The sequence below is a fragment of the Trachinotus anak genome, unplaced genomic scaffold (assembly GCF_046630095.1).
Source record: "Trachinotus anak isolate AG129_WGS33_773 ecotype Australia unplaced genomic scaffold, CSIRO_AGI_Tana_v1 ptg000035l, whole genome shotgun sequence".
In the NCBI taxonomy this organism is placed as follows: domain Eukaryota; kingdom Metazoa; phylum Chordata; class Actinopteri; order Carangiformes; family Carangidae; genus Trachinotus; species Trachinotus anak.
The window spans coordinates 645,765-671,487 of record NW_027273886.1 but is presented as its reverse complement, the minus strand read 5'-3'; the positions used below and the strand labels follow the sequence as shown (position 1 = coordinate 671,487).

Here is a 25,723-nt window from a genome sequence, read left to right as displayed (position 1 = left end):
TATTGATGACAACTCAGTAAATGTGTTAAAACTTAATTTAGTTCACAGTTTTAAAAAAAACTTTTCACACATTTATTCAGATAATAAATTGAATCTTTTATTATGGAATAAAATTCTTCAGTCGCTCTTTTCTCTTCCTCCTCCTCTGCAGCTTCGCAGGAAACAGCAGATGCCTGCCCAGCAGAGGGCGCTGGCAGTTGTCATAACAACCAGCAGGGCAGCAGCAGTGTCTAGGCTGTGGTACTGGAACCAGTTCAGGTCATGTGACGCCAACCGCAAGTGTTGTGCTCCACCATGTCGCATCACAAACTCCACCCAGAATACCGCAGTGCTCAGTGGCGCCACTGGCTGGTCGTGGTGCAGTGCCGACAAATGCTGCATGCTGGACCTGTAGCTGAGCATCATGGGAAAAAAACACTACTTTATTGTCATATGTATGCACACTTTAAAGCTTCAGTTGGCAACCATTTTTTTGCCTTATTTGCTGAATCTGTCACTATATTCTGACAGTCGTACATGAAGCAGGTAATTTTAGAAAAAATCCAGCTCCTCTGGCTCCACTTACAGCTTGTAATGCGATTTGCAAAAATTCACCGCTCCCAGTTCAATACTACTAATCAGACCCAGGGGGAGTGTTGACCGACTGTCAATCAGAGCTCATGCACACGCTGCAGACAGCCCTCCTACCCCCATGCAAGCTGCAGGATGTGCCTACTACATGGCTCTGGCTTGTACCAGTCCGTCGGCGTGTAGAAGCAGCTGAGGGGATGTGCTCTTCCTCTGAGGCCTGTGTCTCGGTCTCAAAACTCGATCCACATCAACAGGTAAAAATGTCATATTAGCAAAGTCCCAGTGAGTAAAACGCTCCAGTGAATGCTAACTGTTACTTATCGGTAACCTCGGCTCTGGAAACAAAGTTGACTGTTGCTAAATAAACAGAAACGCTGAGTCTTACCTAAAGTATAAAGTCAATATCGAACATTACCTGAGAGTAGAATAGGCTAGTTCTTACTTCCGTGTGTTCCATACTTTCTGGCGTCTCCAGTTGCTGTGGATACTGTGCTCGTGCACCCAAGCTAAGATGCTTGCACGCTCTCTGGCGTGCGACACCTCGCCTGTAGTCAGTCAGGAGACAGTTTGGAGCTCGGCAGAAAGCAGGGGAAGGACCTGAAATTTGTGTCTGCCTAAGTCCTGGATTTTCACAAACCTGCCGACTGCTGCTTTAATTGTGATACACAGGAAATACAAAAACTTAACTCTACAAGTTTGGGAACAGAGTAAAGCAGGGACGACGTGTTCCTGTAGTCCATCCCTGATGTCATCATCACCTGGTTCCCTCCACAAACAGCCAGTAGGATTCCTCCGGTGTGTTTTGGATGATTAGAGAAAATCAGCAGCAGTTTGTGATCCTGACAGGTTTTGTTCAGCAGGATCATCTTCACGAATGACTCCACTTTATGATGTTTGAAGCCTAAACACAACCAGCAGCAACAATCACCTCCGTCGTCTCATTTAGACTCTTGTTAGCAACAGAGAAGCTTCACGAATCAGGACTGAGGGATTTACTGATGGATCTGATGTCAGAGAATCAAACCTGAACATGTCTTAAACACAGACCTGACTTCAGTCATCAAGCAGAAACAGATTCAAACACCCAGAGACTCAGGATCACCCTCACCCTGGCTGGTTGATGACGGCGTGTAGCGCCTCTGTCAGCTCATCAGCTGTCAGATGGTTGAAGTCGAGGACGATAGCCGCACCGCGGCGGCTCAGACGGGCGAGGTTATCGGGCTGATCGCCGAACAGCGGGACTCCGACCAGTGGCACAGCATGATACACGGCCTCGTACAAACTGTTGGTGCCGCCGTGAGTCACAAACGCTCTAGTCTTTGGGTGACCTGACAGGAAGAAAACACAGGGCTTTTATTGTGAAAGGATTCTGCAATTTTATAACTTTATAACATGATATCTGATGAGAAGATTTGAACATAAATTAATGTTGTTTGTTAAAAATCAACCAACCAATATCCACTGATACTTATCAATCAGCAGATGATCAATGATGTTTTTACCCAGAAGGTCATTCTGAGGGAGCCAATCACAGAGCTTCGTGTTCGCTGCCAACGTTTTAGGAGTTTTTCCTTTGAACCTCCAGATCACCTGGACACACACACACACACACACACACACTTCAGATCACCTGGACACACACACACACACACACACACACACACACACACACACACACACACACACACTTCAGATCACCTGGACACACACACACACACACACACACACACACACACACACCATCAATCGCGTCATCATTCAGAATAAGAGCTGACAGGTGTGTCAGGTGGAGGTGGGAGTCACATGACCTGAGGACTTCAGACCTGGACTGACATTGACACACCTGGACTTAGACTTGAGCCAGGTGACTCCAGGTGACTCCAGGTGACTCCAGGTGACTCCAGTGAACTATTTGTATTTTTCCAGATGTTTTTTGATCAGTTAAATCTGAAACATGATTGGGTGATTTCTACTGTGATACCTGTGAAACCAGCTCTCAGGGGGAGGGGCTAAGGTGTGTTCTAGGTGATGGGTTAGATCGGCTCAGGACTTAATAAACAGACCCTGAAACACAGCTCTGAGTGGGCGTGGCCTCTGACCTTCTGCGGGATTCGTCCAAAGGCGGCGGCGATGACATCAGCGCGTTCTGTCGTCAGGTTGGTTACCATGGAGCCGAAGGAAACCACCACCACACCTGCGTCGCCTGAACTCTGCATGAACGCGTCCATGTCCTCCGGCAGCTGATTGGCCGGTTTGCAGTGCAGACCGCCCACGTACTTGAAGTTTGGCGGCAACGGTCGCGGCGTCTCGATGTCCCAGAACGTCCTGATGAGCCAGATGTCAGCTTTCCCCAGAGTCTCGCAGGCGCTGCTGGGACTTCCTGTCCACACAGGAAACAGCACCGTGAGACTTTTAATCTGAAGGGACAGGTCAGTAAACTCATCACATCAAAATAAAAGCTTTTTATAAGAACTTTGTTCAGTTCAAAATCGTAGTTCTTAAACACTTTTGTTACTTTTGTGTTTCCGTACAGCGTCAGCGTTACCGTCACGCCCACTGACCTTTGACCTCGCTGTAGTACTTATCCAGCGTTACCCTCCAGAACAATTCGGTCATCACTGACGTCGACACGTACGTCATCACGTTGACCAACCTCTCTACAAACGTCATACGGTCGCGGTACGGCAGCGGAGCGGCGGGGACGTACGACGGTGGCGCCGGTGCGTGGCCGCAGTGTCGCTCCAGGACGCCGCCGAACGAGAAGCGCAGCGAGACGATGAGCGGCAGGCCGAGCACGTCAGCCACCAGGTCCCCGCACATCACCATGGGGTCCAGCAGCACGGCGTCGAAGCCGGCGCTCCGCAGGGCGGCCAGCAGCTGCTCGTTCTTCAGCATGGAGTCACACTGCCGGGTCCCGAGCTGCACCGAGCGCCGCGTCCAGTCGAACATCCGGGAGAACTTCTGCAGCGGAGACCAAACATGGAACTCGTTCATGGACAAGTGAACTAACTCCTGAGTGAGGCCGTGAAACTCGGATCTGCTGTACGGAACCTGAAGGAGAGGGACACAGGAGACATTCATCCCACCAGGCCATTCAAACGTCTTTGAAAGTCTTTGAAAGTCTTTGAAAGTCTTTGAAAGTCTTTGAAACCAGTGAACCGTCAGTTTGAACATCACCTTGAAAACCATAAAGTTGAACTTGGTGTCGCGGCTCTTGTTGTAGTTGATGGACGGCGACGCGTCAGAAACCAAAACGGTGACGGAGTGGTTCCTCCTCACCAGCTCCTCCATGATGCTCCGCATGTTCAACCAGTGGCTGTACTCACCTGGAAACACCAGGACGCGGCCACCGTGAACCGGAGCGAAGGGATGGAGGAGCAACAGGAGAGCGGAGGGAAGAAGAAGAAGAGGCGGGAAACCCTGCATCCTGAGTGGAAAAACAAACAAACAAACAAACAAACAAACAAAAGATCATGTTATGAACAAAAGTCTGTCTGTTTTTCTGTCACAAGTCTGAGGACAAATACATTTGCAGCATGTTTACCTGCACAGTCAAAGTCCAAACCGATCAGAGGTCAGTTACAGATAAGAGCTGCTCTCTGATTGGACAATAACTCACTTCATCAACACAATTAAAGTTGATCATGTTTCAGTGCTTTAACAGATAGTTTGTTATGTTGTGCGCTATTACTTTGAAAAAAAACCTTCCTCCGGTAGTTGTGTAACTATTTATTTTCATTGTATTTTAATTTGAAAGGTTTTCCACCTGCCGTCCAGGACCTTTAATTTTGACACTCACTGGAAGTTCAGTCGAACTTCCGTTAGCTTGACGCCGGTCTGATGCGATAACGGGCGCCGATACCTCTGGAAATACCGACCAGATTCGGCATTTTTCTGCCGGTAAACCTCATAAAATGAGAAATAAGACGATTTAACGGAGACTATCGGACCCACCGGCCTCGAAAAAGGTAAAATGAACCGTTAAATGTCCCAGTTTGTCCTTGTTTATCGGCTTCACACGCAGTAAAGCCTGCTAAGCAGCTAGCTGTAGCTAGCTCGACCAGTTTCTTTTTATTTCTCCTAAATCCCTTTTTACCCGAACCTCCAGCCGCAACATTGCCGCTCTCTCTATTTCCGTTAGTGTTACGTCACGTTGAATCCCGCTGTGACGACATAAATCTGCCAATATCGCTAGTTAATCAGCTGACAATGAAATCCGCAGATTTTCAGTAATATTTTTGGGATTTTTCCAGCAGGAGTCGGTGAAATCTCGCGAGAAGAACTGGAAGTAGCTGCAATGTTTTTTAAGATTTTTACTTTTTATTGTACTGACGTCATTTGGCTGAGGAAAGATTTGTTTTTTGCTCATATTAGTCATGGTTACCTTAAAACTCAGAAATGATTTTAAAGGTTATCCATAATTAACTTTTAAACAAGTAACGTTTCCTAATACCACAACAATTCTGGAAATGAAAACGATAATAAATAGAGATATTTGCCAGAGATAGATTTTTTTTTTTTTTTTTTTGGCTTTTGTATTATTTCCTGGTATCAGAACATAATCATAAAAATGATTTAACCTAAAGTAATTCTAAGGAAAATTACAGTTCATAGTTAGGGTTAGGGTTATAGGTTAACCCTATAAATAACAATTTTATGAAATTAAATTAGTTAAGATTTGTGTAAAATGAAAAAGAATTATAACAGAGCCCCAAGCTCCAAACATCAAACTGATGCCTGATTAATTCAGACTCATCGATGGTGTCATGTGACTCTCACTCTCTCTCTGCCAGTCTCTGCCATGCTATCTCAACCACTAACACTGAATGACAGTGACAATCGGGGGCGGGGCCTGGTAGCTGTGAGCCCACCTCCAGTTCTCCCTTTGGTCGATGAGGGTGATGATGATGACGAAACACAAACAGGTGTGTGAGGATTTCTTTTATTTGTTTTGTTTTTATTCATTTTCTCAGATCATGAATTGGGTGAGAGACCTTATGGTTACATGTAGAGTTGGAGAGAGAGAGAGTACTGATGGCTGTTTCTCCTGCAGGAGTTTTCTCTCCTCCATGGAGCTCCGCCTCCTCTTTTCCTCCTCTTCCCCGTGCCTCCTCTTTGCCCACGGCTCCTTCTTTAACTAACCCTCCCTCCTTTCTTTCCTCTCCATCATCTTTTACACCTCCTCCTGTTGCACCCTCTCTCACTTGTCGACCTCCTCTCTGTCCTCCTCATCCTATGTCGCTCCCTTCTTTTCTTCCGCCTTTGTCTCCTCCTTCTTCAGTTTATCCATCTCTTTTTTCCTCTGTCTCCTCCATCAATCTTCCTCCTCCATCTGTCTCTTCTGCTCCTTTTATGTCATGTTCTCCTATAACCCCCTCTCTTGTTTCCTCTGCTCCTACTCCTCTTCCTCCTCCTTCATCCTCTTCCTCCTCCACTCCTCCCTGCACCCTTTCTGCTTCTTCTTCTGTTTATCCTTTTCCTACCTCCTCTCCTCCTATCCCCCCATCCCTCCATCCTTCACCTCCTTCCTTCTTGTCTCCTCCTGCTTATGTTTTTGTCTCATCTACTGCTCTATCTCCTTCTCTTCATCATTCTCCTCCTTCTTCTTCTGCTTCTCTTCCTCCTCTCCTTTATCATCCCTCTTCTTCTCAGTCTCCTCCTCCACCTCCTCCTGCATCTTCTGTCTCCTCACCTCCTCCTCCTTCAGTCTTTTTTACTCCGCATACTTCTTCCATTTGTCCTCCTCCGTCTTCCTCTGCTCATATCCCCCTGTCACTAATTTCACCACCTCCTCCAGTTTCTCCGCCCCCTGTGGTTCCTTCTCTTCTTTGTTCAGTTCCTCCTCCCCCCTGTTGCCCCTGCTCCTCCATCTTACCTCGCCTCCTCTCAGCTCACCGGTTGGAGGTGCGGCGCCTCCTGCGAGGAGCTCTGGCCTCTCTTGGCCGACGTCTGAACTCTCTAGAGAGGAGGAGCAAGAGGAAGAGGAGGAAGAAAAGGGGGAGTGGTCAGAGAGGAGGAGGAGGTGCAGCCTGTTCTGGTGAGTTGTCTCTCCTCCTTCATCTGCTCCTCCAGGAGGAGAGTCTGTATCTGTCACATTGTCACAATTGATGAATCATTTGGTTGAAGAAAGTGATCAGTTTCCAGTGATGAAGAGGAGAGTCACAGCTTCATCACTGTCAGGATCCTGTGGATGAAAGAATCTGTGTTCAGTTCAGATGAAGCTCTAATAGTTCTGATGGAGTTATTCAGTGATAAACTCTCCTCTGTTTGTTAGAAGCTGTTTTAAAACCAGAGTGGACACATGGAGAGACTCCAACAGCAGAACATCCACTGATCCATACAAACATCTGCTGATCTTTATTATTAGACTTTACTCTCCTCTCTTTTGTCCCTGTCAGGATCCTGTAGACATGATGACTCAGGTTTTCCAGGTATCTGATTGGCCAGTAGTTCGGCTGCTGACAGGTCAGGAGTTCAGCATCTGTTACCATGGTGATTTACCCCGGTAACAAGTGAACCAGGACTGAGAACCAGAGTTAAACCTGAGGTTACCTGGATCACCTCAGATCCAGGGTCCAGGACTCTGGTCTTAGATCACCTGTGTTTGGGGACCCTGCTCTGGCCTCAGCCCCTCCAGTTTGTATAGTTCTCAGATTCTCCTCAGATCCATGTGTCAAAGCTGATTTACATTGTGTCTGGATCTGTTGTAATAGCAACAAGCCTTAAACCCAAGCCTGTAATAGTGCAGCTTATTCACAAGTCAGCTGGATCAGGACCAAGAGGCTTTAGCCTGAATCACGTGACGTGTAAACAAAATAAAAGTCTGTAAACCGAGTTAACGTCCTAAAATCGACCTGATTTTTATTTATTTATTTATTTATTATTTTTTATCATTGATATGAATCAATTTTACTTTGAAAACTGCTGCTACAACAACTAAACTTCTATCCTTTCTGTTTCTTCCTCAGCCTTCACTTCCTCCTCTTCCTCCTGTGGCCCTGCCCTCATTCCACCTGCTACCTCCTCTTCTTCATCATCCGCGTCATCAGACAGCGAGGACACATCGACACCTCTTCTTCCTTCCTGTTTCAGCCAGTCAGAACAGAGGAAGGGGAGGAGCAGGGGCGGTGATGATGATGAGGAGGAGGAGGTGAGGGGAAGGAAGAGGAAGAGGAAGAACAGAGGAGAAGATGTTCTTATTTTTCCAGAAAACAGAGAAGAAGATGAGGAAGAGGAGGATTCTAGAAGGTTCATCGGGCGGATGGCTGTCTCTTTCAGAGGAGGAGAGGCAGAGGAGGAGGCGCCACTCACGCTGCAAAACTTTAACCGGAGGAAACACGGAAGGAGAGAGGAGGGAAGACCCGGCCAATCAGAGAAGGCCGTCAGTGTTGTTGTCAGGAAGAACGGCTACAGACCGCCTCTGCTGCTGAACAGGTGAGAGAGGGCGAGAGACACTAGAAACAACCAGAGAGAGAAACAAGTGTATTATAATCTCAAATTTAGAATGGATTAAAAAAATGAACTTAAATTATCTTATATAAAAGATAAAATAAATGGTAATAAGAAAAATGAATCTATGGTAACAATTATCAAATAATACTTAATTAATAACCCATTTATAGTACAATTATTATTTAGAAGTTGGTATAATTAAATCATACATTATTCAGTAAATTAATATGGAAATTTTAACACATTACAAGAACTACATATAGTTATTACAGGCAGGCGTCGCCTCTGTTACTGGGTCAGTACACCAAGCAGCTCTGCTTCAGCCACTGGAGCTTCAGCCCGTCACCTGGACCTGCTGTCAGCACGTCAAGTTCAATTTGGCAGATGACTTTAGAGAGGGTGGCCATCGAGGTTAAAAAAAACACATGTAGCATTAAGATGCTAGCAAAAAGAACATCTGGATGCAGTTGTTGGGCTCAGAATCAGTATCTGACCACAGCTTGATGATAAACCTGGACGTAGACTCCTGAAGAGCCTTAAAGCTGCATCTTTCTACTGACCATCAGGGGGCGACTCCACTGGTTGGAAACAGAGTCTGATTGTATTGAAGTCTATGGGAAAATGTCTCCACTTCTCTCTGATTTATTACCTCAGGAAACGTTTTCCTGATGAGTTTATGTGTCAGTCTCTAGTTTCAAGTCTTCTTCAACACAACATGATGTTCACTTTTTAAATTATGCTTCATTTAGAGAAAATAGACCATAAAGCAGGGGCTGCATTAGGGCGGGGCTACTGTTTGATTGACAGATTGTACCTGACAATCATGATAGAGCACAGAGCAGGTCAGCTCCACCCCTCACTCCTCCTCAGCTCCACCTTCTCCTCCAAATACGGTTTCTTCAGGTTTCAAAAAACCAAGATGGCGGCAGACAAATTACAAACTGAGGCTTCAAAACAGCAGCTCACAAACCAGTGGGTGACGTCACAGTGGGTTGACACAGCTGGAGCACAAGTGTGTACATCATCATTCATCAGTGTGGATTCTCAATTATCATCACAGTTCTCATTGATAGTTGTTATTCTTGGTGCGGACGGCTCTTTATGCTTCAATAATTACAGAAATATTTAAATTATAACCTTAATATTACCGATACATAAATTCATAAATCTGAAAGGGAATTTTTCTAAAATAATATCAGATATATTTATTATGTTATTAAAAAGATAATTTTTTGACTTATGCTAAACCCATTAAAAAGTTAAAGTAAATTGTGAATAATAATAATAGATATACATAATTTAATTTATAGATCATTTAAAGATATATTCAAGCTAATATATAGTAAAGATAAGTTGTAACAAGTCATTATGAGTATATGATAAAATTGTATTATTTATATTAAAATCTGATTACTTTTAATTACACTTATGAAGTGAAATGATAAATGTGAGTATAATTAATTGTAGTGGACTCACTATAACAATAAATAAAGTTCATTTATATTATTGTACACAAATATATTACATTACATCATAAGTTATATACATTTTTTCTCTGTCTACCCTACCAGCATCTCCGGTTCCTCTTCCCAGAATTCTCTGCACCTCCTCCAATCAGCCCAGAGTGTTCGAACCCACAGCCAATCAGTGCACTCAGTGTCTTGTCCGCAAGACCTCAATGTCTCATCCGGCCAATGGCGTTTTTCTGACCTCAGCCCTCCCCTCTCCCTTTGCTCCAATCACAATGCTCTCCATCTGTGGCTCCACTCCTTCTCTTCTTCATTTAGCCCCGCCCCCATGCTACGGCTGTCAGTGGTTGCCATGGAGACGGTGTCAGGGTTAGTGAGTGGCGAGGCATGTGGGAGTCCCTTGCGGCTCCTGAGGGACTGGACGGCCCCGCCCAGTATGAGCAGTGACCACTGGTTGGTCATATTTTAAATTAACCCTCAACAATATTCATGAGTAACTGTTTTAGAAATAATAAATTGTTTTTGACACTACTTTGTGTTATCAATACATTGTAAATGTACTAATTATATAATGTTATAATTAAAGTTTTACAGAACTGGTTTAATGTAATTTTTGTTAAAAATGTAAAATCTGTAAAGTTATTAGGATTCAGCGTACGTCACACATCAACATAAATTCTCCATTTTTGTCTTTCAGTTATGTGCAAACACCAGCACCAAGGTAATTACCTGAGAATGACCTGTCAGTCATTTTCTCACCGAGCATGTTTTACAGGTTAAACTCAAAGTCAAAGGTATTTTAGTGAATCTGCTTCAATGGGTGAACTTTAAATTCCTGTGTTGAACGTTCAAGTCTCTTCTCAATCATTTCTGTGCCTTTTTCCAGCCGGGGACAGCAGAAGCAGCGGACCAATCACAGCACTCAGAGTGTCCACCCACCCCGACGACGACCACTTCCCCTACCCCCATGCTCAGCCAATGGACTGTCTGAGCCCTTCCCTGCCGGCCAATCAGCAGCTGGCTCTGAGTTTCTCAGCACAAATCGAGAGGTGGACTTTTTTAAATTCAAAAATATATCAGTTTTTCTTTTTTCTTGTTACTAATTTTAAAGTTTGTTTTTCATTCTTTGATTTTTTAAATGTTTCTCTGAGAAATCCAGAGTTCTCTGTCCAGTGATTCTTCATCTTTGATCACTTCTTTTTTCTCTCCTTCTGATGTTTTTCTGTTTAGCGCGGTAAACGAGTCTCACAGATTCGAATCCGCCGGGCGTCACCACGGGAAACGCCGCTCACACCGATGGGACTACCAAAGGTCAAAAGGTGAACATTGGAGAGAGGAAGGGGGAGGAAATATAACAGACACAAAATAAAAAAAGTCACTGAAAATATGAAAATGGAACAAAGATGCGTATGAATTTCAGATTAAAGAAGAAAGAGTTCAGTCTGGAGGAGATTTACACCAACAAGAACTACAAATCCCCCACCACCAACAGGTAAGAACTACAAATCACCCACCACCAACATGAAAAACTACCAATCCCACATGAAGAGCACATTAAGAAAGTGTCAGATGTGCTGCACAAACTAGGCCTCCCAGCATGCCTTGCTGTCATCCTGCAGGAGTCTGGAGACGATTTTTGAGGAGCCACGAGAGAAGGATGGAGCACTGCTACTGATTGGCCAGCAAAGGAGGCGCAGGCTCCTCCTCTTCCCTGACTTCACTCAGCCCAGGAAGAGGAAGAGGCCGCAAGGTACATAGTTCATAGAGGAGGGGTTGTAGATTTAAAGAATGTAATGTATTTCTAATTGTCTTATTTTTGTTTGTTTTAGGGGCGGGGCTTCCTGTTGCCATGGTGCCCAGGAAGCGGGCAGCAGCACGGCGACATTGCCATGTTGATGGGTCTGGTGATGACGACGCAGACATGGACGTGATGCTGGTGGAGCGACTGAGCGCGCTTGAAGACTTCCTTACACGGCAAGGCCTGGATGTGTGAGCTGTGATGTCACTTCCTGTTAGCTGACTAAAGGCCAAATAAACATGAGCTGCTAACACGCCTGCTGACCGTGGTGTTACCATAGTAACGTCATCAGAAAGGTGGACACATGAAGCAGGTTTTCCTTTTTTGCAGTGTACTTGATGTTTGTTTTTGATTTTTTTTACAGTGTCAGCTGTTTAAAATGTGAATTTTGGTATATTTAATATTTTAATTTTTTTTTTTACTGTTGGATGACGTCAGGTAACAGGTTGTTTTTGTGTAAACACACACACATACACACACGCACACACACACACTTCACTTATGCTGTAGTACTCTGCAGTACTCACATAGTACAGTGTAGTACTGCAATCACTGGTGAATATTTTTAATGTGTAATATATATTTCTGCTGAAAATGTTTCTATTTTTTGAACAAATAAAGTTTGTTTCCGATTGCTTAAGTTTGTCACTTGATTATTATTATTATTGTTGTTGTTGTTGTTGTTTTGCTGTTGTTGTTGTTGTTATTAATATTATTATTGTTATTCATGGATGTTTTAGTTCTTGTATTCAGAGTTTGAAAATGAGTTAAAATATGTAAATATGAAGTGAGTGGCTGCACAGCTCAGTGTGGTGGAGTTTATCTGATTATTTAGTCCAGAAAAAAAATGTTTATTTATAAATTATTAGATTTTTTTTGTTCTCAGATAACATTAATTATTCAAAGGATTTCATGACCGTTGACATTTCTTTGTTTGACCTCATTTTGTTAATTTATCTTTCCTGAATGATTCTTATCTGAACAATGGTTGAACGTTAACTTCAGTCTCAGCAGGTTAATTTTAAAGCTCCATATTTTAACTAACTAACCCATGTTTTATCTGAAGTGTTGATCTCCATCAGAAGATATATCTGTGGTTTAAGAACCAAAAACCATCTCAGTGTAGTTTTACATCTCCTCTCTCAGGCTTTTCTCTGGAGCTCTAGTAACAACAGGTCAGTCAGCCAATCAGAAGAGAGGATCTGAGCCTCTCTTCTGATTGGCTGACTGTTATCTGAGTGATCCAATAAAAATACAGCAGATTTCAGGTACTCTCTCCCTGACATCACAAAGTTCCAGAAGTCCTGACGGCTGGTTTTAAGGCTCAGTGTCTGAATACAGGCTGTGTGCATTTCTCTGTGGACTGAGGCTTTGATACTTTCACAGTATTAATATAGAACCTAGACCTGCTTTATAATCACAAACACATGGACATCTACCTTTAGACTGGCTGGAGCTTTAACTTTATTTCATATATTTATTTGTTCATTCTTTTTTCTTCAAAAATATTTTTATTTTTTCCAATGAATATGCCTCTGCCACCATGTATCATTCCTTTCTCTCTTTCTACATTAACGACAAAAAAGAAAACTATTTTTATTGTTGAAAAATTGGAAGAAAGCATGTTGTGGAGAGCTGTTTGTCTCTTATCTCATTTATGATGAGTTCATGTCTTCTCTGTGTCATTTTTTGTTGTAAAGCACTTTTAGAAGCATTTCTTGTATGAAAGGTGCAAAGGTGCCTTCAACACCATCATCCCGGCTCTGCTGCAGGACAAGCTCTCCCAGCTGAGCGTGCCTGACTCCACCTGCAGGTGGATCACCGACTTCCTGTCTGACAGGAGGCAGCACGTGAAGCTAGGAAAGCACGTGTCTGACTCCCAGACCATCAGCACTGGATCCCCGCAAGGCTGCGTTCTTTCTCCTCTGCTCTTCTCCCTGTACACCAACACCTGCACCTCCAGCCATCAGTCTGTCAAGCTCCTGAAGTTTGCAGACGACACCACTCTCATTGGACTCATCTCTGATGGCGATGAGTCTGCCTACAGGTGGGAGACTGAGCGTCTGGTGACCTGGTGCAGGCAGAACAACCTAGAGCTAAATGCTCTGAAGACACCTCCCACCCCCATCACCCCGTGGCTACCGTGGAGCATTTCCGCTTCTTGGGAACCTCCATCACACAGGACCTTAAGTGAACTTCTTCAGCTCCCTCATCAAAAAAGCTCAGCAGAGGATGTATTTCCTGAAGCAATTGAAGAAGTTCAACCTGCCAAGGACTATGATGGTGAACTTCTACACCTCCATCATTGAGTCCATCCTCACCTCCTCCATCACCATCTGGTACGCTGCTGCCACGGAGAGGGACAATAACAGACTGCAGCGTGTCATCCACTCTGCTGAGAAGGTGATTGGCTGCAATCTACCGTCCCTCCAGGACCTGTACACCTCAAGGACCTGTACGCCTCAAGGACCTGTACGCCTCCAGGACCTGTAGGCTTCCAGGACCTGTATGCCTCCAGGACCTGTAGGCTTCCAGGACCTGTAGGCTTCCAGGACCTGTAGGCTTCCAGGACCTGTAGGCCTCCAGGACCTGTAGGGACGAGGGAGCCGGCCTGGTTGGAGCGGAGGACTGGGTCATCAGCTGTGGATCTGACTCCTCAGGTGTGTGTGGCTGACGCTGCTTCTGTCCTCCCACCCTGTCCCTGCGGTGCGGGACTGTAGCTCGACCACAGAGGCTAAACTCTTAAGGCTTAATGCGCAGGTTTAGTTTCCACACACGCTGTACTGAGCCTGACAGACCAAACTCAGGGTCCCCAGTCACATGAAGAAGGACGAGCCTGACAGACAAAACTCAGGGTCCCAGTCACATGAAGACAGACGAGCCTGACAGACCAAACTCAGGGTCATGCAGTCACATGAAGAAGGACGAGCCTGACAGACCAAACTCAGGGCACTTACGCAGAATAAAACTTACCCTGACGCACGACGTTACTTCCGCAAACGGAACATGGCGGCGGCCTTGAGGAGAGCGCGCAGCGGAGTGATTTGCAGGTTTGAAGCTTTATTTGTTACGTTTTATTGAAAATATTATCGTGAACGGAGCGTCATGAGTCAGTGACGTGTTTCCTTTATAGTCGCGTGGCTGAAACGTAACGACAGTGGGACGTATTTGATTAATATTGATTTTTAATGGTATATAAAATCCAAACGGTGTGGTGCATGTGACGTCAGACAGGTGAGCAGTGTGTAAGAAAGATTACAGACTCGGCTCAGGTCGCGTTAGTGTCAGATTCACAGGTTTTTATAACGTGAACAGGTGAGTTGCACCTGGACGTGTCGCTGACAGCAGCTCCGGGAGGACCGGGAATCACCTGAATGTATCGATCAGTTTGTCAGCTGTTCAGTTCTTTTTAGTGTAAATTATTATCATCATTTAAATTATTTTCGTTGTTGTTATTTAAGTTAGAGACCAAACGATGTGTGTTACTGTTGGTTTGTTGTTCGATGCAGAATTAAATCGTTTCTAAATCATACTTACTGATATTGATCTGTTGATATCTGCTGATCTATCAGGCTCTGCTTCTCTTTACTTTATCTTCATCTTACTATTTACATTTGAATCTTCAAAAAATATAATCATATGTAATAATTCCATATATTTAGAACATTTCAGGAATCTATATTTTAGCTCTTAGGCTTCATGTCTTTTACATTCCACTGTTTTCCTTTTCCTTGTCGTTGCAGAGTTTTTCCTCTGAGCTGCAGCCAACAGCGCAGCCTGAACACAGGTGAGTGTCTACACCTCCTCATCCTCATATCCTCCTCTAACTCTTCATCCTCCTCCTCTTTTCACCTCCTTTCTTGACCCCCTTTTTTGCATTTAATGTACCATCGTTATTGATTTAAAATATTGGTCAATAGACAGTTGCCATGGCGACGCCATGGAGAGGATTAGTCCTGTAGAATTTGACAGGACACAACATTAATGTAGTAAAAATAATAATGGTAATTGTTTATTTATATATCAATTATCAAAACCAGTGATAACAAAGTGCTTAACAAGAACAAAATGATAAAAGACGAACACAAGAGCCAACCAGCAAACAAACATCAATGTAGACGCGACACATTCATCTCAATGGAAAAGTCTGATAAAAATGTTTTCTCACATGTGTTTCAGTTGCATTTCAGTCATGTGACAAGTTTCAGTCATGTGACAGTCGTTGTGTTTCAGTCATGTCACAGTTGTGTTTGCCCAGGTGATTAGTGATGTAGAACCCAGGTGGTGGTGTTGTCAGATCTTTGGGCCAATCAGTTCTCTCTCTTCAGGTCGTGGCCTCTTGCCCCGCCCCCGGCCCCTTCCCCTCCTGTTGCTGACAAGTGGTGGTTACCTTGGTTACCAGCATTACAGAAAGAGGGGCAAACAGGAGGATGGAGCCCCACCCGCTCTTGCCACGCCCACCCAGGTAGGAGACCTTCCTTCTTTTTTATTTTTCTACTCATCTCTTTCCCTTGGCTCCTTTTCCTCTGCTCCTCCTCTAATGAGCAGGTTCCTGTTGGACATTGTCACACTTGACACTCTCACTGCTTTCATCTTATTCACCTGATCTGCAGGTGGAGGTAACTCATCAGGTAACACACAGTGGTGTAGTGTACCTGATACGCAGGTATATGCTGCGTACCCACTAAGAAAGCTCCAGAATTTCTGTATAACCATTAAAAATGTCCGGGGATACGAAGCAGCATAGTTTTGTGACAGAATTTTCACTTCAGTGGTTTGTTTTTGTAAAAACTGGTTTACCTGGATAGCTGTTAACAGGTGACCTGAACACCTGTGTGTTCAGGTACACTGCCTGTGTCAAACAGGATGCATCCGTTAGCCCCCCCAGTTTGCTGTTCCCGAGGTTTTTGTGGAGCAGGTGATCCTGTTCCTGGACCAGCACAGCTCAGCTGAAGCAGAGATTCAGGACTGAGCTGGACTGATGTTTTGTTCGGTGACATCACTCAGGTGTAATCCTTGAGGTGAATCAGGATAAAGCAGCTGTTTTTACCCCTGATCTAAGGGACAGACTGTTATTCGTTTACTGGGTGAAAGGTGACAGTGATCTCACAGTGATGATGTCACACTGACCGGTCACTCTGCCTGCTGCACTGACACATCACCACTTCATTCGGGCCCCACCGCCTCTCGTCACTGTCCTACCTCCTGATTGGTCCATTCACTCAGGACATGGTCAGATCGGTCAATCAGTAACCAGGAGGGACAGAGGGATGCTGTGATTGGACAAAAATTGCACAGAGAAATAAATAAAAGCCTGAGAGGTTAAAATATTTAATTTATTGATTTCATTCCTTTATTTATTTATTCACTTTATTTACTGTTTTTTTGTTTGTTTATCAGTAAATCAAAATTTTAATAAAAAACAGGGGGATAAAAATTCTCACATGAACTTAATTTCTAATAATAAATTATAAAACTATAAAAGATCAGTTTTATTTTCAGAGCAACAGCTGTCACATCCAGATCCTTACATACATTATTTTAAACTATGCTCAGTAATTCAATGAAAAATCATTTGAACTATATAATAAAATAATGAAATTACTCTAAAACAATAATGAATTAAAGTTAGAAAGTTTAATGAAATATTATGGTTACATTTAATAAAAAATGTAATAGTAATTATTTTATAAAAATGTATAAATTAAATAACTAAAATATCAAGTGTTCATTAATGAATGAATATAGACAAAATAATGATTTGAAGTTAATAATTATACTTATAATAATTTTAATTGTTATTTTGATTGTTGTTATTTTAATGTTTGTATATTATTTATATATATTGATCCAGTAGTTTGACGGTTCTCTTTTTTAGACATTTCAACATAACTTTTAATATTAACATGTTCAATCTTAAACTATCATGTTTTCTTTTTCATAGTAATTATAATTAGTTAGCCTCTAAATTAAGTATGATTTAAATAATCAACCATGGGGCACCTTGGTGGCTTACCTGGTAGAGCTCATACCATTTAAGGCTTAGTCCTAACTGCAGCGGTTGTCTCTCTCTCTCTCTTTCTGCAAATATAATAAATACTTAAAAAGCCCCCCCAATAAAAACTAAAATAAAAAACATTAGAAAATAAAAACGGAAACAATAAAACTAATAATAGTAGATAAGAAATAAAGAAATCAACAACAATAGTAGGAAAAATACCTCGCATAGAATAAATTTTAGATTTTTTAAAATTATTTTAATTTATAAATTTACAGAGTGTATATTGTAAAATGTATAAATTGATAATTAATATATACACACACTTTTTTCAATCTTCTGCGTGTCGACCAGCCCAGAGGGAGGGGCAGGAGGAGGGGCGGGGCTCCTCAGTATTAATCCCTCCCCCTCTCTCCCGCTCCGTCATTTCTTCTTCTCTCAGTGAAACGTGCTCCTCTCTCTTCTTCTTGGCTCCAAACATCGTCCGGATAAAAACGTGTAAACTCCGCAGATGTGTCGTCGGTCGTCTCTGCCTCCGGCGGCGGACACGCGCTCATGGTGAGATTCTTCCCGCGTCGCACCCACGGGGACGAGCGTCGGTCACGCGACCTGCTGCGGCAGGTGAGGCCGAGGTGTCGCGCGACCGACGGTGAGAGAGAGAGAGACGGAGGAAGAGGAGGAAGAGGAGGAGGAGGAAGGGGGGTGAGGACGAGAGCGACAGCACGATCCAGGTGGGGGGGGGGGGGGGGGGTTCAGACACTTAAGAAAAAATAGACTTTAAATCAAACAAAATGTAAAATAGTTGATTTTTTTGCAATAAAACATAATCAGAGTGGGCGAGAGACACTTACACACAACATGGAGAGAGGGGGGGGGGGGGCTCAGACTCATGATCAGATCCAGATCAGACACAGGTGAGGCAGAGACAGGTGAACTACCTGAGTCTTTCAGTACTGTTCACCTGACATCATGTCAATAAAGATCATTGAAGAGAGAGACAGAAACCCAGTTGGCAGGACCAGAGGGCGAGTGACATTAGAATAAACAGAGAGAGAGAGAGAGAGAGGAGGGTGGAGGGGTCAGGTCAGAGGAGATTACTGTGTGTGTGTGTGTGTGTGTGTGTGTGTGTGTATTCCATGGCAACAGCTAGCTTAGCAGGTCAGCTATTTTAGCTTTAGCCTAGCTTAGCCTGTTTCCAGTTGATCCTGTGCTAACCTGCTAACCCAGTTAGCAGCTCACACAGGTGTAGTCTGTTCAGGCCCAGGACCAGATCGACCCCCGGTACCTGTCTCCAGCTGAAGTGACTGGTGGATTCATTGATGTATTCTCCAGTTTCCACAGATAAAATGTTTGTGTTGGACTGTTGCTGTGACAACCTGTTCAATCAGCATCTTCACTGTTTTATGAAGTTTGATTAAAGACTGAGGGTTGATTTGAGAACTGGTTGTTGTGGAACCATGAGATTTAACACATGTAATCCTGATGTTCAAGATCCAGGGATGTAGGTCCTCATGGATCTGTTGTCTGATTGATCGATCGATTGATTCATTTTCTATCACTCATCAAACAAACAAATGAAGCCGCTCGGTTCAAAGAATCAGATATTTTGGATGTTAGAATGTTATATATGGAGTGAGCTCCGCCCCTAACTCCCGGTTAATCCAAATATGGTGGGGGAAGTGTGGGGCTTAGACTTTGTTGCATGATGATTTGTGTGAAGCATACGCTCACCCACCTGTCACTCAAAGAGGCCACGCCCTCAATTCTCCACACCTTTAGTCCTCAATAAAATGTAAACAGGTGAGTTGTATAAATTCAGCCGTACAGATGTCATGAAGGAGGAAATGATCTCTAGAGACCAGAACAGTTTCTGTACCAGGCTGTAAACATGTTTGTTTCTGCTGTAAAGTTGGACATGTGAACATGGGAGTCTGTGGGACGGACTCACTGCTGGAGCCAGACTCTGGTGGTCGTTAGAGGAGCTGCAGCTCTCAGCTCTTCACACATGGCGTCAACACACACGTTTGTACTTCCATCTTTGTGAGGACCGTCCTCCGAGCCCTGGTTTAAACATGAAACCTCACAGAGACAGATGTAAATTATTCATTATAAAATCTGGATTGGCCCTTAACTCAGACTTTGACCTCTGACCTCCATCACTTCCACTCATTTTTCTTTTTTTTCTTTTTTTAAGATTTCTTTATTTTAAAACTTTTTTCTCAGATATTTACATCTTTGTGTTCGGCTCCTCCTCTTCCTTCTTATTTATTTCTCCTCTCTCCTTCGTTCCCCCTCCCCCTCTCACCCCCCTCACCTCCACCTCACTCTCACACCTAAAATCTCGTTAAATCTTGTCATAATTAGGCTCCAGGTGCCTCGTTTGGCTCTCCGTCACCGTCTGAGCGTGCTCAGTGGTGGCGTGTGTCGTCCCGCCTCATGGCGCCGTCGGCCAATCACCTTCCTCTGCTACGTCCTGTCCGTCAGTGCTCTGCGGCCGCTGGCCAATCGGGTAAGAGCGGCTGGCAAATGACTTCTGAGTGGTCAAAGGGAAACATGGAGGGAGGGAAACGACCATATATGTACATCCTCATTTTGTCTTTTCCTCCCCCTTCACTTTGTCTATTACCTCCTCCTTTCTTCTCCTTCTTCAAATATTTTCAGTTCATTATAAACTGTGTTGGACTAATCAGACTGTGTCAGAGGACGTCGGCGCAGGAGGCGGTCCTTCAATGTGGACCAGACCACCTCAGAATGTGGTCTGAGTGATCAGATCTCTGATGTGTCCTCAATGTGTCCTCAGTGTGTTCACAGCTGAATTTAGAGCTGAATACCTGTGATCAGATGTTAATAACTGGTCTGATCAGGTCTGAAATGTTGTGTTGACACAGATGTTGATGTCTCTATGCTCAACTGCTCTTTCCTTCTCCTCCTCCTCCTCCTGGTTCCTCGTCCTCCTCAGATTTCTCCTCTCTTCTTCTTCTCTCTGTTCAGTTGTATCAGTTAAATAAATATTTCTCTTCTTCTGTGATGATCAACGTTAAACCTGTAGTTTCCTGCTTCCTCCTGCAGGTGGCGCTGTATCGCTCATTCCCGACTCGCCTCCTCTCTCGTGCTTGGGGTCGCCTGAACGGGGTGGAGCTCCCCACCTGGCTCCGAAAACCTGTATACTCACTCTACATCTGGACCTTTGGGGTGAACATGCAGGTCAGGACAATCGTTTTTATAATTAATAGATAATTAATGGAGTCATCAGTGACACGTGATCAGCTGATCACTAGTTCCTCCTCCTCCTCCTCCATGTATATGTTGTTCTTTCTCATATTTGTGACAGTTTGTGGTCTTCATCCAATAGGAGGCGGCGGTGGAGGATTTACATCACTACAGGAACCTCGGTGAATTCTTCCGTCGACGTCTCAAACCTGCAGTCAGACCGCTCTGCACCTCCTCCTGCCTGGTAACACTCCTCCTCCTCCTGTGTTTTAAGTTGTCAGACAGATGTGTTTAGACACAATGCATGATGGGAGATGGAGTCAGTGTGGGATCACTGATGACTGAATGACGACCTGGAGCATTGATGCAGGTCCAGGGGGTGGGGCTCTGTAATGTGACTGGTTCCTGTCTCTTGTTAAAGTCAGCTGCTGATTGGTTGTCTCAGGTCTCTCCAGCTGATGGGAAGATCCTCCACTTTGGCCGGGTGAAGAACTCAGAGGTGGAGCAGGTGAAGGGGGTCACCTACAGTCTGGAGAACTTCCTGGGTCCACAGAAGAGGCGGGGCAGTGGTAAGGACACTCCCACTCCACCCCAACCCATGTGACCTGATGAATTGACACATGATCAAGAACCAAATTATGAAGCTTTTTTAAAAGCAACAAACATAACTTATAATGAAGACCTGCTCAGTACCTGGTCTTGGTCTGGGACTCACCTGTTATAGGCTGGGACTGGTGACTGAGACTCACCTGTGCTGATGTGGGACTCACCTGTTTTGTCTCTCTCTTTAGACTCCTCCTCCTCCTTCAAGGAGCACCTCCTGTCCTCTTCTGATAACGACCTGTTCCACGTCGTGGTTTACCTGGCTCCAGGTGACTATCACTGTTTCCATTCACCCACAGACTGGAGGGTGGAGCTTCGACGTCACTTCCCAGGTGAGAGGCTATTCACCTGTGTACTTGTCTGCTCTCTGCTATCAACCTGGTCTTCACCACCCCCTCTCCTTTTTAGGCTCGTTAATGTCGGTTAACCCGGGCGTGGCCCGGTGGGTCAAAGAGCTCTTCTGTCTCAACGAGCGTGTGGCGCTCACCGGCCAATGGCAGCACGGCTTCTTTTCGTTAACGGCAGTTGGAGCCACAAACGTGGGCTCCATCAGGATTTACTTTGACCAGGTGAGGACCAGGATCCAGTTTTTGTTTTTGTGATTCAATAATTTAAATGTGGTGGAAATTAAACATTTTTACCAGAATTATTGATTATTATTGATTAAAATTATGAGAGGACTTCAGTCAATTATTAACGTTTTAGGAAATGATGAGAAAATAATTTATAAAAAAGTCAGACTTTAAAGGTAATTAAAAAAAATTATATTAAATGGGTTTTTTTTCTTCACAAATACATGTTTTGCTTTTTTTATTGTTTTTCAACAATTTTAAGGGTTTTATCAGTTTACTGTCTTCTTTCAGTTTTAAATCTTCTAAACATTCAGTTGTTTTTATGATGCAGCTTCTCTTCTTATTCTTAAATATGTTTTTATTGTTAGTGTTGTACATTACAATACAGGTTAACAATTATAAATTCATTTACCTGTCTGTTAATCAATAGAAGCGATGTCATGAATATTTTATTAATGTTGTTAATTATTAAAACTATATTTAAATTATATTAAATATTTGTTGTTTCAGTTTTTTTTTTAACAGTTTATGTTTTTGTCATCAGGAGCTTCAGACCAACGCTCCTCGCTACAGTAAAGGTTCCTTTCACGACCGCAGCTACGTTGCCATCAGTGACCAGTTGTTCAAGGCAGCAGGTGAAGGGGGTGTGGTCTCCACAGATGGAGGGGGCGTGACCTTACAGAGAGGGGAGGCAGTGGGGGAGTTTAACCTCGGCTCCACCATCGTTCTGCTGTTCGAGGCTCCCAAAGACTTCAGCTTCAACCTGCAGCCAGGACAGCAAATCAGAGTGGGGGAGGGGCTCGGCATTCTCTGATTGGCCAAGCAGAGTCAAGGGGAGGGGGCCTGATGACAAGACAGATTTTAAGGAGTTTTAAGGCATTGTGGGTTATTTTCGTGAGGAAGATCCTGTATGGGACATGAAGAGAACATGTTTGTTTTTCATGACTCAAACTCCCAGAATGCTTTGTGCCTCATGACGGGGAAGATGCCAAACTTCTCTCTATCTCTGTTTCCGTTTTGCCCAGAACCACGAACTGACAGTTCCTTTCAAATAACCAAAACAAACATTCAGCTCTTTAACAAACAGTAAATTTATTTTTGTGGGAGATAAAATTAATTTGAAGTAAATTTGTCCGACTCAGTTTTAATGTTTGAAGCTTTGTTTGTTCACCTGTTGTTAAAAGTTTGTTTCTGACTCAAATCAACCAGAGGAAATGTCAGCTGATGGATGTTGCTGTCAGGATGTTTGTGATTTTCTTTCATTCTTGTTTTTTGTTGTTCAGTTACTTTTGTCAAATATGTAACTATGAATAAATGATTTTCTCATATTTTTGTCTTTATCTAAACAAAGTAATTGAACGTATCATAAAGTTAACAATTTCTTTATCATTTTAACACTGAATGAGGCCTTTTCTCTGCATAATGAGAATTTAAACTGTTGATACATGTTATTTTTTGCAGTGTGGTGTTTCACAATCTGAACAGTGATATTATCTATAATAATGATATGTATTATTATTACATGATCATATTACAATGAATACAATATTTTACATTTTACATTTTGTTTTTATTTTTTGTTCAGTAGATCCGAACAATGTGCAAAAAAAAACATTAAAGCAGCACACCGATTGGTCAGTCTTAACCCCGCCCTCTGTGTTAGCCCTGCCCTGGGCAGCAGGACCAGCAGCAGAGCCAATAGGACAGTGGTGGGCAGCAGTTGCCATAACGATGGAAACGCGGCTCAGCAAGACCCCCATGTGACCAATTGTCATTGGCGACCTCCTTCCCCAGCCACAGCTTCCCATCCTGAGCTGCATCTTTGGCTGCCATCCCCTCCCTGCGGCCAGAGCTCCAGGAGGACGAGGAACATGAGGATGTGCAGGTCTGCTGGGCCTTCACTCCCAGGAAGGAGGCCAAGTCCAAGTCCAGACCTGCTGCTCCTCCTCTGGGCCGAGGCGTGTTCTGTCGGCACTGAGGACATGGGATCCACACCTGGAGGGACATTAGTGCTGACACTTCAGCTGCTTTCAGCATTCACACTTTACTGTCATTCAGCAGCTGTTTTTATTTCACCATGACGTCAGTGTTTGAGTTTTGAAATGTTTCAGGTCAGTTTTAGTTACTGAAGAGAGTGGATCACCAACAGTGACAGAGGTCACAGTGGGTCATCTGTTCAGTGGCAGGAAACTCAAAGCTAACATCAACATTGTTCTGCTGTAGGGGCGGCCCGGTAGTCGAGTGGTTAGGGCGCATACCATGTTAAGCGCAAGACGCTCTTAGCAGGCAGTCACCGGTCCGACTCTTTCCTGCATGTCATTCCCCTCTCTCTACCCCCTTTCTTGTCAGTCTCCACTGATCTATAATAAAGGCATAAAAAGCCCCCCCCATAATAAAATAAAACATTGTTCTGCTGTAGTGAACCTGGAGTGTCGGAAAACGAGATGACGTCAGCTGCTCACAGGAAGTGGAAAAACCTGATGTTCAGGTTTAGGTTCTGTGACATCATATGACAGGAAATAAAACAGGTCCCTTTAAAGCTACCTGGAAACATGTTGTGAATTCAGGTGAAGGCTGATGATGTCATCACTCACCTGCTCGTTGATGACTGTGTCCAGCCTCTTCAGACAGGCCTGGCAGAAGGCATGGCCGCAGTGCAGTAGCCGTGGCAACCGTGTCACCAAGTCGTAGCTGCCAAAACACACGATACACACCAGGTCCTGCCTCCTAAGTGACATAATCGTCTCCATAGCAACAGAGGAGGGAGGAGGGGGGAGGGGCTGACAGGTCACTTCCTCCTCCTCTTCTTTTTTTCTGTCATCTGACATTTTTTTTCTAATTGGAAGAAGAAAATTTTCAGTTTAGAATTTTTTATTTTCTGTGAACTGACCAGAGCCAGACCAGAGTCAGCCCGGGACCAGACCGGGACCAGACCAGAGTGAAACTAGAGTGGGTTTGTCCAAAAAAAGAGGCGAAATGTGACTCAGTACTATCGTTAGCTGGCTGGCTAATGTTAGCCACAGGTGAGTCTACATTCAGGTCTCAACTGGTCTAGTCCACAGTTTAGAACATCACTGAGGCTAATGCTAAGTTAATGTTAGCTGCAGGCTGTCCATAGACTTGTTGTGTGAGGAGGATTTGAGGAGGATTTGCACACATTTGCTGAGTACTACACAGTACGCAAATATAGTAATATTTAAATCCATGGAGCAAACTTCACAATAAATGAATGAAATAAGTGAAAATCATAAAAAATAAAACGAGTCATTTATTTTTAGTAAAGTCTCCACCTGCTGTGCTCTGATTGGTCAGATTCTTAATGTAAACAGACTCACCTATTTTTTCTTCTTCCTGTTTCTTTGTTTTACTTCACATTTTCTCCTTCTCCGTTTTCATTCCTTTTCTGTTTTATCTTCTGTTGTTTCTTATTTCTTCCTCTTTCACTCTTTCATCCCTCTTCTCTTCTTTTATTCCAGTTTTCTCTCTCTGTCCTTTGTTCCTTTCCTTCCTTTATTGTTATCTTTTGTTGTTCTTTTTTAATTCCACTTCACGTTTCCCTCCTTTCTTTTGTTATTTATTTTTCCTCTCGTTTTTTCTTTCTTCTTCTTTTTTGTTGTTTTTCTTCTCAGTCTTTGTTGTTATCACCTCCTCCCTTCCCTGTCTTTCTTTATTTCTCCTTCGTTCTGTCCTGTCGTTCTCTGTCTTCTTCTCTGGTCTTTGTTCTTGTCCCTCTGTCTGCCTCAGAGAGAGAGAGTACCCTTCATCAATAATTCAGCCTCGCTTGCCCGACACTCGGCCTTTGAATTATAAAACTGATGAACTGTCGCAGTGTGTAACTGTTCCACATGAATGCAGTATTTGTACTACAGAAAACTGCTGTACACAAATCAATAACTAATCAATAACTACTGAGAATATTTATTATGTTCAGACTGAACCTGAGTAGGTGAGAAGATCAGTGATGCCACCTGTCACCTGATCAGCCAATAGAAAGTGGAGCTGCTCTCAGGTTTCTATTGGCCACTGATGTCGTCCTATCAGGTTACAAATC

At 43.7% G+C, this 25,723-nt stretch overlaps 4 protein-coding genes across 11 annotated transcripts; 2 read left to right on the top strand and 2 right to left on the bottom strand.

Moving 5' to 3' along the window:
* Nucleotides 1–71: 71 nt before the first annotated feature.
* Nucleotides 72–4,019, bottom strand: LOC139614698 (UDP-glucuronosyltransferase 2A2-like). 2 transcript variants are annotated; one of them, XM_071472178.1, is made up of 6 exons: nt 3,748–4,019; nt 3,132–3,621; nt 2,670–2,950; nt 2,073–2,160; nt 1,679–1,898; nt 72–394 (listed from the first exon to the last, which is right to left on the bottom strand). In XM_071472178.1, exons 1-6 carry the CDS (start codon nt 3,994–3,996, stop codon nt 118–120), a joined length of 1,605 nt encoding a protein of 534 aa, XP_071328279.1. In that variant the 5' UTR covers nt 3,997–4,019; the 3' UTR covers nt 72–117. The 2 variants fall into 2 exon arrangements, with proteins under 2 accessions (XP_071328279.1, XP_071328280.1); XM_071472179.1 differs by having other exon boundaries at nt 310–1,471.
* Nucleotides 393–11,929, top strand: LOC139614696 (uncharacterized). Of its 3 annotated transcripts, none has more exons than XM_071472172.1 (11): nt 393–824; nt 5,364–5,495; nt 5,624–6,607; nt 7,539–8,004; nt 9,594–9,944; nt 10,189–10,212; nt 10,378–10,540; nt 10,722–10,810; nt 10,912–10,983; nt 11,111–11,241; nt 11,321–11,929. In XM_071472172.1, the coding sequence occupies exons 2-11, from the start codon at nt 5,372–5,374 to the stop codon at nt 11,482–11,484; spliced, it is 2,568 nt and encodes an 855-aa protein (XP_071328273.1). In that variant the 5' UTR covers nt 393–824; nt 5,364–5,371; the 3' UTR covers nt 11,485–11,929. The 3 variants fall into 3 exon arrangements, with proteins under 3 accessions (XP_071328273.1, XP_071328272.1, XP_071328274.1); XM_071472171.1 differs by lacking the exon at nt 393–824 and adding an exon at nt 4,348–4,538; XM_071472173.1 differs by lacking the exons at nt 393–824; nt 5,624–6,607 and adding an exon at nt 4,371–4,538.
* Nucleotides 11,930–14,227: 2,298 nt separating this feature from the next.
* On the top strand, nt 14,228–23,000 carry pisd (phosphatidylserine decarboxylase). 5 transcript variants are annotated; one of them, XM_071472148.1, is made up of 10 exons: nt 14,287–14,339; nt 15,033–15,076; nt 15,618–15,754; nt 19,652–19,796; nt 20,357–20,491; nt 20,640–20,741; nt 20,943–21,066; nt 21,289–21,432; nt 21,509–21,669; nt 22,217–23,000. In XM_071472148.1, exons 3-10 carry the CDS (start codon nt 15,720–15,722, stop codon nt 22,484–22,486), a joined length of 1,116 nt encoding a protein of 371 aa, XP_071328249.1. In that variant the 5' UTR covers nt 14,287–14,339; nt 15,033–15,076; nt 15,618–15,719; the 3' UTR covers nt 22,487–23,000. The 5 variants fall into 5 exon arrangements, with proteins under 5 accessions (XP_071328247.1, XP_071328249.1, XP_071328248.1 ...); XM_071472146.1 differs by lacking the exon at nt 19,652–19,796 and having other exon boundaries at nt 14,228–14,339; XM_071472147.1 differs by lacking the exons at nt 14,287–14,339; nt 15,033–15,076; nt 15,618–15,754 and adding an exon at nt 17,692–17,845.
* Nucleotides 23,001–23,140: 140 nt separating this feature from the next.
* Nucleotides 23,141–25,525, bottom strand: rnf224 (ring finger protein 224). The gene is made up of 3 exons (XM_071472150.1): nt 25,008–25,525; nt 24,267–24,507; nt 23,141–23,667 (listed from the first exon to the last, which is right to left on the bottom strand). The coding sequence occupies exons 2-3, from the start codon at nt 24,498–24,500 to the stop codon at nt 23,332–23,334; spliced, it is 570 nt and encodes a 189-aa protein (XP_071328251.1). The 5' UTR covers nt 24,501–24,507; nt 25,008–25,525; the 3' UTR covers nt 23,141–23,331.
* Between the last annotated feature and the right edge of the window lie 198 nt (nt 25,526–25,723).

Bases quoted from the DNA above. Each gene is read 5' to 3' on its own strand.
- LOC139614698 (XM_071472178.1), bottom strand. From the start codon at position 3,996: ATGCAGGGTTTCCCGCCTCTTCTTCTTCTTCCCTCCGCTCTCCTGTTG. The intron at 2,161-2,669 runs GTCAGAGGCCAC...GTGTGTGTCCAG, and splicing joins TTGGACGAATCCCGCAGAAG to GTGATCTGGAGGTTCAAAGG. The intron at 1,899-2,072 runs GTAAAAACATCA...TCTTCCTGTCAG, and splicing joins CCCTCAGAATGACCTTCTGG to GTCACCCAAAGACTAGAGCG.
- LOC139614696 (XM_071472172.1), top strand. From the start codon at position 5,372: ATGCTATCTCAACCACTAACACTGAATGACAGTGACAATCGGGGGCGG. The intron at 9,945-10,188 runs GTTGGTCATATT...TTTGTCTTTCAG, and splicing joins AGTATGAGCAGTGACCACTG to TTATGTGCAAACACCAGCAC. The intron at 10,213-10,377 runs GTAATTACCTGA...GCCTTTTTCCAG, and splicing joins GTGCAAACACCAGCACCAAG to CCGGGGACAGCAGAAGCAGC.
- pisd (XM_071472145.1), top strand. From the start codon at position 17,843: ATGGTGAGATTCTTCCCGCGTCGCACCCACGGGGACGAGCGTCGGTCA. The intron at 20,492-20,639 runs GTCAGGACAATC...TTCATCCAATAG, and splicing joins CCTTTGGGGTGAACATGCAG to GAGGCGGCGGTGGAGGATTT. The intron at 21,433-21,508 runs GTGAGAGGCTAT...TCTCCTTTTTAG, and splicing joins GCTTCGACGTCACTTCCCAG to GCTCGTTAATGTCGGTTAAC.
- rnf224 (XM_071472150.1), bottom strand. From the start codon at position 24,500: ATGTCAGATGACAGAAAAAAAGAAGAGGAGGAGGAAGTGACCTGTCAG. The intron at 23,668-24,266 runs GTGAGTGATGAC...ATGTCCCTCCAG, and splicing joins ACACAGTCATCAACGAGCAG to GTGTGGATCCCATGTCCTCA.